General features: G+C 51.4%; 1 protein-coding gene across 1 annotated transcript in view; it reads left to right on the top strand.

Annotated features, from left to right (window-relative positions):
• Positions 1 to 11,834, top strand: part of LOC122544380 (galactose-3-O-sulfotransferase 2-like) — a 33,403-nt gene extending 21,569 nt beyond the window's left edge. The window contains exon 5 of the mRNA XM_087982679.1: positions 10,457 to 11,834. Within this exon, the coding sequence (XP_087838805.1) occupies positions 10,457 to 10,462 (6 nt within the window). The 3' untranslated portion in view covers positions 10,463 to 11,834. The remainder of the gene's footprint in view (positions 1 to 10,456) is intronic.
• Positions 11,835 to 12,954: the final 1,120 nt, after the last annotated feature.

The raw sequence follows: 12,954 nt of genomic DNA, 5'->3' as shown, positions 1-12,954 counted from the left end.
GGAGATAGAGAGAGGGAGGAGAGAGAGAGGGGGAGGAGAGAGAGAGGGAGGAGAGAGAGGAGAGAGAGAGAGGGGGAGGAGAGAGAGAGGGAGGAGAGGGAGGAGAGAGAGAGAGAGAGAGAGGGGGAGGAGAGAGAGAGGGAGGAGAGAGAGAGAGGGAGGAGAGAGAGAGAGGGGGGGAGGAGAGAGAGAGGGAGGAGAGAGAGGAGAGAGAGAGGGAGCAGAGAGAGAGAGAGAGGGGGAGGAGAGAGAGAGGGAGGAGAGAGAGGAGAGAGAGAGGGAGAGGGAGGAGAGGGAGGAGAGAGAGAGGGAGGAGAGAGAGAGGGAGGAGAGAGAGAGGGAGGAGAGAGAGAGGGAGGAGAGAGAGAGGGAGGAGAGAGAGAGGGAGAGGGAGGAGAGAGAGAGAGAGAGGGGGGGAGGAGAGAGAGAGGGAGGAGAGAGAGGGAGGAGAGAGAGGGAGCAGAGTTAACATTCTGGAGCAGCATTGTCCCAGACTTGAACTCTGTTACTGGCTGTTCTGCAGGTGCCTGTTGTTGTGTTTCCTCCAGGGTTCTCTCTTTCTGTCTCAGATTTCCAGCCTCTGCGGCATTTGGACTCTAAGACGGAATCACAGGTTTGGGCCATTCGGCCCATCATGTCCACGGGGAATCTCCTGAGCTGAGCAGGGACACTCCCTGTAACCTCACACTTTTGCCCTTTCCCGGTCACGCCACAATGAATGCCTCAGGTTGCTCATTCCAAACCTTAACCACTCACCGGTTTTCATTTTATTTCTCTGATTAGTGCTTTCGTATATCAGGTTAACGTCCTCGCCCTGCGCATTCTCATTCTTTCCACACATGAGAACAGTTTCTCCCTATCCTCCTAGTCCAGGCCCCCTCATGGTTTTGAACCCCTCTGTTGGGCCTTTCCTTTCTAAAGGAAAGCAACCCTAACTCCTCTCGTCTACCTCAAATGAAGTTCCTCACTCCTGGAATCATTCTGGTGAATATTTTCCGTAATCCTTTCAAAGCCTTCCAAAAACCTGCTCCTGGAACTGGAGACAATAGCGCTCAACCGCTGTCTCTTGTAAGTTCGGTGTACCCTCTCTTTAGTTTCTACGCTCTGTGCTGCGAATACTAATGTCAGAGGTCACACAACACTAGGTTACAATCCAACCTTTCCCCCCACTTATCCTTCATCAGGTGAACTTTTGTCAGCTGTGCACCCACAGATCATGATTTCAAATACCATAGAGGTTGAGAGATTCCCTCCCCACCCCTGTCAGCGTTCCCAAAAGACCATACCCTCTGTGACTCCCTCGTCAGGTCCACATCCTCCCCCTCCCCCCCCCCACCGGCCCACACCCCACTGCTGGCACCTTCCCCTGCCACCGCAGGAAGTGCAAAACCTGCACCCACACCACTCCCCTCACCTCCGTCCAAGACCCCAACGCATCCTTCCACATCCGTCAGAAATTTACCTGTACCTCTCCCAATGCCATCTACTGCATCCGTTGCAGCCGGTGTGGTCCCCTCGACATCGGGGAGACAGGATGCTTGCGGATCGTTTCGGAGAACACCTCTGGGACATCCACACCCACCAACCCCACCGCCCCTTGGCTGAACACTTCAACTCCCCCTCCCACTCTGTCAAGGACATGCAGGCCCTGGGCCTCCTCCACCACCAAACCGTTACCACCCGACGCCTGGAGGAGGAACGCCTCATATTCTGCCTTGGGACCCTGCAACCACACGGGATCAATGTGGATTTCAGCAGCTTCCTCATTTCCCCTCCCCCCCATATTATCCCAGTCCCAAGCCTCCAACTCAGCACCGCCCTCCGGACCTGTCCATCACTGCCCCCTCTGACCTATCATCTTCTCCCTCACCTTCATCTACCTATTACATTCTCGGCCAACTATCCCCCAGCCCCACACCCCCCCCCCCCCCCCCCCCATTTCTCTCTCAACCCCTAGTCTACAAACCTCATTCCTGATGAAGGGCTTATGCCCGAAATGTCGATCCTCCTGCTCCTCGGACGCTGCCTGACCTGCTGTGTTTTTCCAGCGCCACACTCCCGACGCATTTTCCTGGGGTGGGGGAGTCCAGAACTAGAGGGTGTAGGTTTGAGGTGAGAGGGGAAAGATTTAAAAGTGACCTAAGGGGCAACTTTTTCACACAGAGGGTGGTACGTGTATGGAATGAGCTGCCAGAGGAAGTGGTGGAGGCTGGTACAATTGCAACATTTAAAAGGCATTTGGATGGGTATATGAATAGGAAGGGTTTGGAGGGATATGGGCTGGGTGCTGGAAGGTGGGACTAGGTTAATTTAGTTGGAAATCACACAACCTCAGGTTATAGTCCAACAGGTTTAATTAGAAGCACTAGATTAGATTAGATTAGATTAGATTACTTACAGGGTGGAAACAGGCCCTTCGGCCCAACAAGTCCACACTGACCCGCCGAAGCGCAACCCACCCATACCCCCACCCCTACATTTACCCCTGTAACCTAACACTATGGGCAATTTAGCGTGGCCAATTCACCTGACCCTGCACATCTTTGGACTGTGGGAGGAAACCGGAGCACCCGGAGGAAACCCACGCAGACACGGGGAGAACGTGCAAGCTCCACACAGTCAGTCGCCTGAGTCGGGAATTGAACCCGGGTCTCTGGCGCTGTGAGGCAGCAGTGCTAACCACTGTGCCACTAGCTTTCGGAGCGACGCTCCTTCATCAGGTGGCTTGGAGTAGAAGATTGTAGAATATCTGGTCAAGTTGGACCGAAGGGTCTGGTTCCGTGCTGTACATCTCTATGAATGTACGATATAGAAAAATGTGTAAATATTCATTTTGGCCGGAATAATGTGGAAAACCAATGTGGGAAAATAAAGGATACCAGCCGAGAGTGGATGTGGGAAACAGAGGGTGCAGAGACTTTATAAATTGCTGAAGATGGCAGGAAAGAATGCTTTACAAAATCCCACACTTTACATTTTGATGTGAAGGTGGCAGTGTTGGATCGGGGTGGACAAGGTTACAAGACGCCAGGTTACAGTCCTGCAGGTTTACCGTACAAACTCGTGTATAGGGCGAATTTTGAAGACTTTTTTTTTAAATCTGAAATTAGGGGACGACTCATGCACGAGGTATTATTTTCGAGGGGCTGAGTATTTATTTACAATATAGATAAAATGGGAAATTTACCTTCCAGGCAGCTAACCTGGTCCCTGGTTCTGGAAGGTTCCTTGTCATATGTTCGGGCCGTGGTAAAACGCGGATAACTGAAACCGACTCCGTGGATATGGCGGTCTGCCTCTACTGTTGTACCATTACAGTAATTCTGAAAACCTGGACTGGACAGGAGGCGGGCTCAAAGACCCGGAATGGAGTGGACTGGCCAGCAGACTGGAGAGCCAGAGCGGAGCACAATGGGCAGGGACACTCACTCATAAATATTGATCTGTAACTGTGAAGAACTAGGGTCGACTTATACACGAGATATATAGAAAATACAAGCTATTCTGGCCAAAAGTAAGGGGTCAGTTTATACGTGAGATCGACCTATACATGGTATAGGTCATGTATATCAGCTATAGGTCAATCTCATGTGTAAGTTGACCCCTAATGGTATTTCAACTAGGAGAAAGTGAGGACTGCAGATGCTGGAGATCAGAGTGGAGAGTGTGGTGCTGGAAAAATGCATCAGTTCAGGCAGCATCTGAGGAGCAGGAGGATTGACGTTTCAGGCACAAGCCCTTCATCAGGAATGAGGCTGGTGGGCAGGGGGCTGAGAGATGAATGTGAGGGGGTGGGATTGGGGAGAGGTAGCCAGGAAAGCGATAGGTGGATGAAGGTGAGGGAGAAGGTGATAGGTCAGTGGGGAGAATGATGGACAGGTCAGGAGGGCGCTGCCGAGTTGGAGGCTTGGGACTGGGATAATGTGGGGTGGGGGGGGGGGGAGGTAAATGAGGAAGCTGTTTAAATCCACATTGATCCCGTGTAGTTGCAGGGTCCCAAGGCAGAATATGAGGCATCAGGTGGTAAGGGTTTGGTGGTGTAGGAGGAGGCCCAGGATCTGCATGTCCTTGACGGAGTGGGAGGGGGAGTTGAAGTGTTCAGCCACGGGGCGGTGGGTGTGGATGTCCCAGAGATGTTCTCTGAAACGATCCGCAAGAAGGCGTCCTGTCTCCCCGATGTCGAGGGGACCACACCGGGTGCAACAGACACAGTAGATGACATTGGGAGAGGTACAGGTAAACTTCTGTCAGATGTGGAAGGATCCCTTGGGGCGTCGAACAGATGTGCGGGGATTGCTGTGGTTTCTGTCCTCACTTTCCACCCCACCAACCACCGGAAACATCACATCATTCTCTGCCATGTCTGCCACCTACAAACGGACCCCACCACCAGAGATACATTTCCCTCCCCACCCTATCAGTGTTCCTGAAAGACCATTCCCTCCGCGACTCCATCGTCTGTTCCATGCCCTCCATCAGCCCACACCACCCCCCTAACCTCCGTGCAAGGTCCCCAGGGATCCTTCCACATCCGACAGAAATTTCCCTGTACCTCTACCAACGTCATCTACTGCATCTGTTGCACCCGGTATAGTCTCTTGGACATTGGGGAGACAGGACGCCTTCTTGCAGATCGTTTCGGAGAACATCTTTGGGACGCCCGCACCCATTAACCCCACCGCCCCATGGCTGAACACTTCAACTCCCCCTCCCACTCCATCAAGGATATGCAGGTCCACACTGACCTTCCCACCCACCCCCCCCCCCGGTCTCTGCATTTCCCCATTGCTAACCCACCCAGCCTTCACACCCCTGGTCAACTTAGCACGGTCAATCCACCCTAACCTGCACAAATCTTCGGACTGTGGGAGGAAACCAGAGCATCCAGAGGAAACCCACGCAGACACAGGGAGAAGGTGCAAACTCCACACAGACAGTCGCCCGAGGCTGGAATCGAACCTGGGTCCCCAGTGCTGTGAGGCAGCAGTGCTAACCACTGAGCCACCGTGCCACCCTTAAACTCGAAAGCACTAGACAATGCTCCAGAACAATTTAATTAAACCTTCACAAAACTGAAAGCACTGCGAAAGCTGGAAATCGGAAACCAGCGCAGAGATCGTTGGAAAAGCTCAGCAGGTCTGGCCGCATCTATAAAGGGAAATCACAGTGAACATTTTGGGTCCGGTGACCCTTCTTCCTTCCTCCTTTCCTAGCTCTTGAGATTCCTGAACATCTTATATCCAGGAATATCTTAACACCAGTTTCACTGATTCAACGAATTAACTTGCCAAGTTACACAGCGATTGCAAGTTGCGTTAAGAAACAGTGTTTTCACTTCACAAAATAAAATAGTCATTATTTAGCTCAAGATTTTATGGACGGGATTTTAATATTGTTGTCCTGGCTATTCACTTATTTAACCCAAATTTTTCTTGAGCCAGATTTCTATTATCACCAGACATCATATTTCCACATGACAGTCTGTGCTAACTCTGCAATCTTATTATAATCTGTCTGCTCGCTCGCGCACACTGTGACCCACGTTTAAAATCTATTAATTTTCCCCCTTACCCTGACTCCACCCTTTGGTCCAACCCGTCCATGCTGACCAGATATTCTAAATTCATCTCACCCCACCTGCCAGCACCCGGCCCATATCCCTCCAAACCCTTCCTATTCATATACCCATCCAAATGCCTTTTAAATGTTGCAATTGTACCAGCCTCCACCACTTCCTCTGGCAGCTCATTCCATACACCTACTACCCTCTGTGTGAAAACGTTGCCCCTTAGGCCCATTTTATATCTTTCCCCTCTCATCCTAAACATATGCCCCTCTAATTCTGGACTCCCCCTTCCCAGGGAAAAGACCTTGTCTATTTAACCTACCCATACCCCTCATGATTTTATAAACCTCTATAAGGTCACCCCTCAGCCTCCGACGCTCCAGAGAAAACAGCCCCAGCCTGTTCAGCCTCTCCCTGTAGCTCAAACCCTCCAACCCTGGCAACATCCTTGTAAATCTTTTCTGAACCCTTTCAAGTTTCACAACATCCTTCCCAGAGCAGGGAGACCAGGATTGAACACAGCATTCTAACAGTGGCTGAAGCAATGTCCTGTACAGCCGCAACGTGACCTCCCATCAGTCACACGTCACCAGGTTATATTCCGACAGACTTATATGAAATCACAAGCTCTCAGAGCCACACTCCTTCCGCAGGTGAATCCTGTCCGGCATTTCCAAAACTTTTTATTAATCAGGTCCGAAGGGGAGTCGGTCGATCTAGTATTCCATCTAATCAGGCGGAACGCATATCCGCAGTAAACCCTGACTAAGCCAGATTTCAAGATATCATTATTCCTCAAAATAAAATCTATGCATAAACATCAACATGCCTCTTAAAGGCAATGTCAAACCACTCTGGGAGTAACAGAAATGTAATGCAGGGGGTATACATATCACAGTTATTTTTTTATTTCTTGCAGTTCCCCAGAGAGAATCCCAGTGTTCCAATATCCCAGGAATTCAAAGCTCGCGCTCTCCCTCTCTCGCCTTCTCACTCTCAGCAACACATTCCTCTGTTCTACCCTCCGATTTCCCGACCCGCCTGCAGGCAGTACTCAGAGTGTTCTGGAGGTTGTACCTTTACGAGCAGGTTAGCACAGCTGCCTCCCAGTGCCAAGGACCCGGGATCGATCCCACCCTCGGGCGATTGTCTGGGTGGAGTTTGCACATTCTCCCCCCATGTCTGTGTGGGTTTCCTCCGGGTGCTCCAGTTTCTTCCCGCACTCCGAAGATGTGCAGGTTAGGGTGGATTGGCCGTGCTAAATTGTCCCATAGTGCCCGGCGATGTGCAGGTCAGGGTGGATTGGCCGTGCTAAATTTTCCCATAGTGCCCAGGGATGTGCAGGTTAGGGTAGTTTGGCCGTGCTAAATTGTCCCATAGTGCCCAGGGATGTGCAGGTTAGGGTGGATTGGCCGTGCTAAATTGTCCCATAGTGCCCAGGATGTGCAGGTTAGGGTGGATTGGCCGTGCTAAATTGTCCCATAGTGCCCAGGGATGTGCAGGTTAGGGTGGATTGGCCGTGCTAAATTGTCCCATAGTACCCAGGGATGTGCAGGTTTGGGGGGATTGGCCGTGCTAAATTGTCCCATAGTACCCAGGGATGTGCAGGTTAGGGTGGGTTGGCCGTGCTAAATTGTCCCATAGTGCCCAGGGATGTGCAGGTTAGGGTGGATTGGCCGTGCTAAATTGTCCCATAGTGCCCAGGGATGTGCAGGTTAGGGTGGATTGGCCGTGCTAAATTGTCCCATAGTGCCCAGGGATGTGCAGGTCAGAGTGGATTGGCCGTGCTAAATTGTCCCATAGTGCCCTGGGATGTGCAGGTCAGGGTGGATTGGCCGTGCTAAATTGTCCCATAGTGCCCTGGGATGTGCAGGTCAGGGGTGGATTGGCCGTGCTAAATTGTCCCATAGTGCCCAGGGATGTGCAGGTCAGGGGGATTGGCCGTGCTAAATTGTCCCATAGTGCCCAGGGATGTGCAGGTTAGGGTAGTTTGGCCGTGCTAAATTGTCCCATAGTGCCCAGGGATGTGCAGGTTAGGGTGGATTGGCCGTGCTAAATTGTCCCATAGTGTCCAGGGATGTGCAGGTTAGGGTGGATTGGCCGTGCTAAATTGTCCCATAGTGCCCAGGGATGTGCAGGTTAGGGTAGTTTGGCCGTGCTAAATTGTCCCATAGTGCCCAGGGGATGTGCAGGTTAGGGTGGATTGGCCGTGCTAAATTGTCCCATAGTGTCCAGGGATGTGCAGGTTAGGGGGGATTGGCCGTGCTAAATTGTCCCATAGTACCCAGGGATGTGCAGGTTAGGGTGGGTTGGCCGTGCTAAATTGTCCCATAGTGCCCAGGGATGTGCAGGTTAGGGTGAATTGGCCGTGCTAAATTGTCCCATAGTGCCCAGGGATGTGCAGGTCAGGGGGGATTGGCCGTGCTAAATTGTCCCATAGTGTCCAGGGATGTGCAAGTTAGGGAGGATTGGCCGTGCTAAATTGTCCCATAGTGTCCAGGGATGTGCAGGTTAGGGGGGATTGGCTGTGCTAAATTGTCCCATAGTGCCCAGGGATGTGCAGGTTAGGGGGGATTGGCCGTGCTAAATTGTCCCATAGTGTCCAGGGATGTGCAGGTTAGGTGGGATTGGCCGTGCTAAATTGTCCCATAGTGCCCAGGGATGTGCAGGTTAGGGTGGATTGGCCGTGCTAAATTGTCCCATAGTGCCCAGGGATATGCAGGTTAGGGTGGATTGGCCGTGCTAAATTGTCCCATAGTGCCCCAGGGATGTGCAGGTTAGGGTAGTTTGGCCGTGCTAAATTGTCCCATAGTGCCCAGGGATGTGCAGGTTAGGGTAGTTTGGCCGTGCTAAATTGTCCCATAGTACCCAGGGATGTGCAGGTTAGGGTGGGTTGGCCGTGCTAAATTGTCCCATAGTACCCAGCGATGTGCAGGTTAGGGTGGATTGGCCGTGCTAAATTGTCCCATAGTGCCCAGGGATGTGCAGGTTAGGGTGGATTGGCCGTGCTAAATTGTCCCATAGTGCCCAGGGATGTGCAGGTTAGGGTGGATTGGCCGTGCTAAATTGTCCCATAGTGCCCAGGGATGTGCAGGTTAGGGTGGGTTGGCCGTGCTAAATTGTCCCATAGTACCCAGGATGTGCAGGTTAGGGGGGGGATTGGCCGTGCTAAATTGTCCCATAGTACCCAGGGATGTGCAGGTTAGGGTTGGTTGGCCGTGCTAAATTGTCCCATAGTACCCAGGGATGTGCAGGTTAGGGTGGTTTGGCCGTGCTAAATTGTCCCATAGTACCCAGGGATGTGCAGGTTAGGGGGGATTGGCCGTGCTAAATTGTCCCATAGTACCCAGGGATGTGCAGGTTAGGGGGGATTGGTCTTGCTAAACTGTCCCATAGTACCCAGGGATGTGCAGGTTAGGGGGGATTGGCTGTGCTAAATTGTCCCATAGTGCCCAGGGATGTGCAGGTTAGGGGGGATTGGCTGTGGGGAAATGCAGGGTTACAGGGATAGGGTGGGTCTGAATGAAATACTTTTCAGAGAATCAGTGTGAACTCAATGGGCCGAATGGCCTGCCCTCACTCAGTAGGGACTGTGTGTTTGCCAGTTTGTTCCTAACTAGCTCCCCAGATGATGACACTGTGACCATTTCCAGGTTCGGTTTGATGTAGCTGGCTCTTGAGGTCCTGAATTTGAGCTGATCACCCCTGCCCCTCGGGATGCTCTGTTGTTGTTCTGTGACCCTGGCGCTGCACCATTACAGGGTGGCATTCCTGCCTGCAGGAAGACTTATCTATTCCTGTATCTGTGGAACCATCCATCAGGTTGGAATACAGGACCCACTCCCTCCACTACCAGGCTGCTGTTTCTTCATTACCTGCCAGGTAGTGGCCATTTTCCTCTCTGGATGTAGCGTTGCTTGCTGAGCTGGAATGTTCATTTTCAGACATTTCGTCACCATAGTCAGTAACATCATCAGTGAGCCTCTGGTGAAGCGCTGGTGTTAGTGACCCACGTCCTATTTATGTGTTTAGGCTTCCTTGGGTTGGTGATGTCATTTCCTGTGGTGAAATCAGTTTCTGTGGTGATGTCATCCCCAGTTCTTTTTCTCAGGGGCTGGTAAATGGGATCCAAGTCAATGTGTTTGTTGAGAGTTCTGAATGGAATGCCATGCTTCTAGGAATTCTCGTGCGTGTCTCTATTTGGCTTGTCCTAGGATGGATGTGTTGTCCCAGTCGAAGTGGTGTCCTTCCTCATCTGTATGTAAGGATACCAGTGATAGTGGGTCATGTCGTTTTGTGGCAAGTTGATGTCATGTATCCTGGTGGCTCGTTTTCTGCCTGTCTGTCCAAAGCAGGGTCTTTGCAAAGTATTTTGTAGATAATGTGCATTTTGCATGTTCTTTGTATCGGGTCTTTTAAGTTCATTAGCTGCTGTTTAAATGTGTTGGTTGGTTTGTGGGCTACCATGATGCCAAGAGGCCTGAGTAGTCTGGTAGTCATTTCCGAGATGTCTTTGATGAAGGGTAAAGTGGTTAGGGTTTCTGAGTGCATTTTGTCTAGGTGTTTGGGTTTGTTGTTGAGAAATCAGCAGATTGTGTTTATTGGGTAGCTGTTCTTCTTGAATATGCTATATAGGTGGTTTTCTTCTGCTGTTCATAGTTCCTTGGTGCTGCCGTGTGTGGTGCCTCATTGAAATAATGTCCGAATGCGGCTTTGTTTGTGGATGTTGGTATGATTGCTTAAGTAGTTAAGTATTTGGTCCATATGTGTGGTTTTCCTGCAGACGCTGGTTTGAAGTTCCCCGTTCCTATTGTGACATCTAGGAAGGGCAGTTTGTTGTTGTTTTCCTCCTCTTTTGTGAACTGTAAACTTCCCTCTCTTTCTCCATAGTCCTGAGCTGTCGACTGACCACACACTATCCACATCACCCTCAACCTCATGGATCTACCACAGTGTTGCTCAAGTCCCAAAACCCACCGACTGTCGATGCATCTTGCGTTCACGGGGATCCAGGACTTGGCTATCTCACCTGCCCTGGATGGGGGCAGTTCCAGCAACACTCAAGAAGCTCGACATGAGATTGGCACCGCATCCACTGCCTCCGCCACCGACGCTCAGTAGAGTCATGCAGCACAGAAACAGATCCTTCGGCCCAGCCAGTCCATACTGGACCATAATCCCGCAGTAAACTAGCCCCACCTGCCTGCACTTGGCCATTATCGCTCCAAACCTTTCCTATTCATGAACCTAGTCAAATGTCTTTTAAATGTTGTAACTGTACTTGCATCTGGAAGCTCATCCCACACACGAACCACTCTGTGTTAAAAAAGTCATCTTTTTTAAAATCTTTCTCCTCTCACCTTAAAAATATGCCCCCTCATTTTGAAACCCCCCCCACCCTAGGAGAAAGACAACTGCCATTAACCCTATCTGTGCCCCTCATGGTTTTATAAACCTCTACAAGGTCACCCTGCAACCTCCTACACTCCAGTGAAAAAAGTCCCAGCCTATCCAGTCTCTCCTTATAGCTCAAACACTTCAGTCCAGGCAGCATCCTGGTAAATCTCTCCTGAACCCTCTCCAGTTTAATAATCACCTTCCTATAACAGGGTGACCAGAACTGGACAGAGTTCTCCAGGGGAGGCCTCACCAAGGTCCTGTACAACCTCAACATGACGCCCCAACTCCTGCACTCAAACGACTGAGTAATAAAGGCAAGCACGCTAAACACCTTCTTAACCCCCGTGTCTACACCAAAGATCCTCAGACAACACCTTCCAAATCTATGACCACCACCATCTTGAAGGACAAGGGCAGCAGATACATAAGAGCACCACCCCCTGGAAGTTCCCCTCCGAGCTCCTCCCCATCCTGACTTGGAAATGGATCACCATTCCTTCAGTGTCACTGGGTCAGAAACCTGCAACTAATGGCACTGTGTGGATGTCTCTGCCCCGCACAGGACTGCAGCAGTTCAAGAAGGCAGCTCATCCCCACCTCCTCAAAGGGGCAACTAGGGACGGGCAATAAACACTAGGCCCAGTCTATGATACCCATGTCTGAATAAAAAAAAAGTCCTGGATTTCCCACAGAGTACAGCATGCAGAGTCTAGAGGTTGGAGCTACCCTTCCAATCAGATAGTCTTGCTGGATACACCTTACCAATTGATTTTATTTACTACTATTCACTAAACTTTACTAACTTCTACTAACATTTTAACACATTGTACTGCTAACAGCAAACCTTATTTACAGAATAAAACATTACTCATCAGCTACTGACTTGTTGATTTGAAGTTGTTTAATCTTAATCCATAAACAGCAAATACTCACCAGACAATCAACTTACAAACTGCCCAGATTCTGTCTACTTCCTGGTTAGAGGCCACAGCAGTAACAGCTCACCACCCGACCTCTCCCCCCGCCCACAACTCTCGCGTACTCCATGTAGCTGCCACTGCCCTCCTTGCTGCTGCTTTGCCCACTCAACGACACGGGATTGTGGGAAAAGGTCAATCGAGCAGGTTTAAGGGCAAGATGGCGGATGAGGGTTGCTGATACGGGCTTTAGCAAACATGCGCACCTCTCTCCACTACTCGAAGTTACTGGCCTCTCCTAATGGTGATTCTGAAAGCGCTGAAGCAGAGAGCATTGTGGGACACTTATGCCCAACAGGAGGGGCTGTGGATGCATGAAGAGAGCGCTACATATAACCAGGGTGGGCGGGGGTTACAACCAGGGTGGGAGGGGAGTATAACCGGGGTGGGAGGGGACTATAACCGGGGTGGGAGGGGGTTATAACCGGGGTGGGAGGGGACTATAACCGGGGTGGGAGGGGGATTATAACCGGGGTGGGAGGGGACTATAACCGGGGTGGGAGGGGGATTATAACCGGGGTGGGAGGGGACTATAACCGGGGTGGGAGGGGGATTATAACCGGGGTGGGAGGGGACTATAACCGGGGTGGGAGGGGGATTATACCCGGGGTGGGAGGGGACTATAACAGGGTGGGAGGGGCTATAATCGGGGTGGGAGGGGACTATAACAGGGTGGGAGGGGCTATAATCGGGGTGGGAGGGGACTATAACCGGGGTGGGAGGGGGATTATACCCGGGGTGGGAGGGGACTATAACCGGGGTGGGAGGGGACTATAACCGGGGTGGGGGGGGGGACTATAACCGGGGTGGGGGGGGACTATAACCGGGGTGGGAGGGGGATTATAACCGGGGTGGGAGGGGACTATAACCGGGGTGGGAGGGGGATTATAACCGGGGTGGGAGGGGACTATAACCGGGGTGGGAGGGGGATTATAACCGGGGTGGGAGGGGACTATAACCGGGGTGGGAGGGGGATTATAACCGGGGTGGGAGGGGACTATAACCGGGGTG

The sequence above is a fragment of the Chiloscyllium plagiosum genome, unplaced genomic scaffold, assembly GCF_037043375.1.
Source record: "Chiloscyllium plagiosum isolate Xiang-an unplaced genomic scaffold, Cpla_swu_hap1 HiC_scaffold_44, whole genome shotgun sequence".
NCBI classification, from domain to species: Eukaryota; Metazoa; Chordata; class Chondrichthyes; order Orectolobiformes; family Hemiscylliidae; genus Chiloscyllium; species Chiloscyllium plagiosum.
This window is presented reverse-complemented; position numbering and strand designations above follow the sequence as displayed.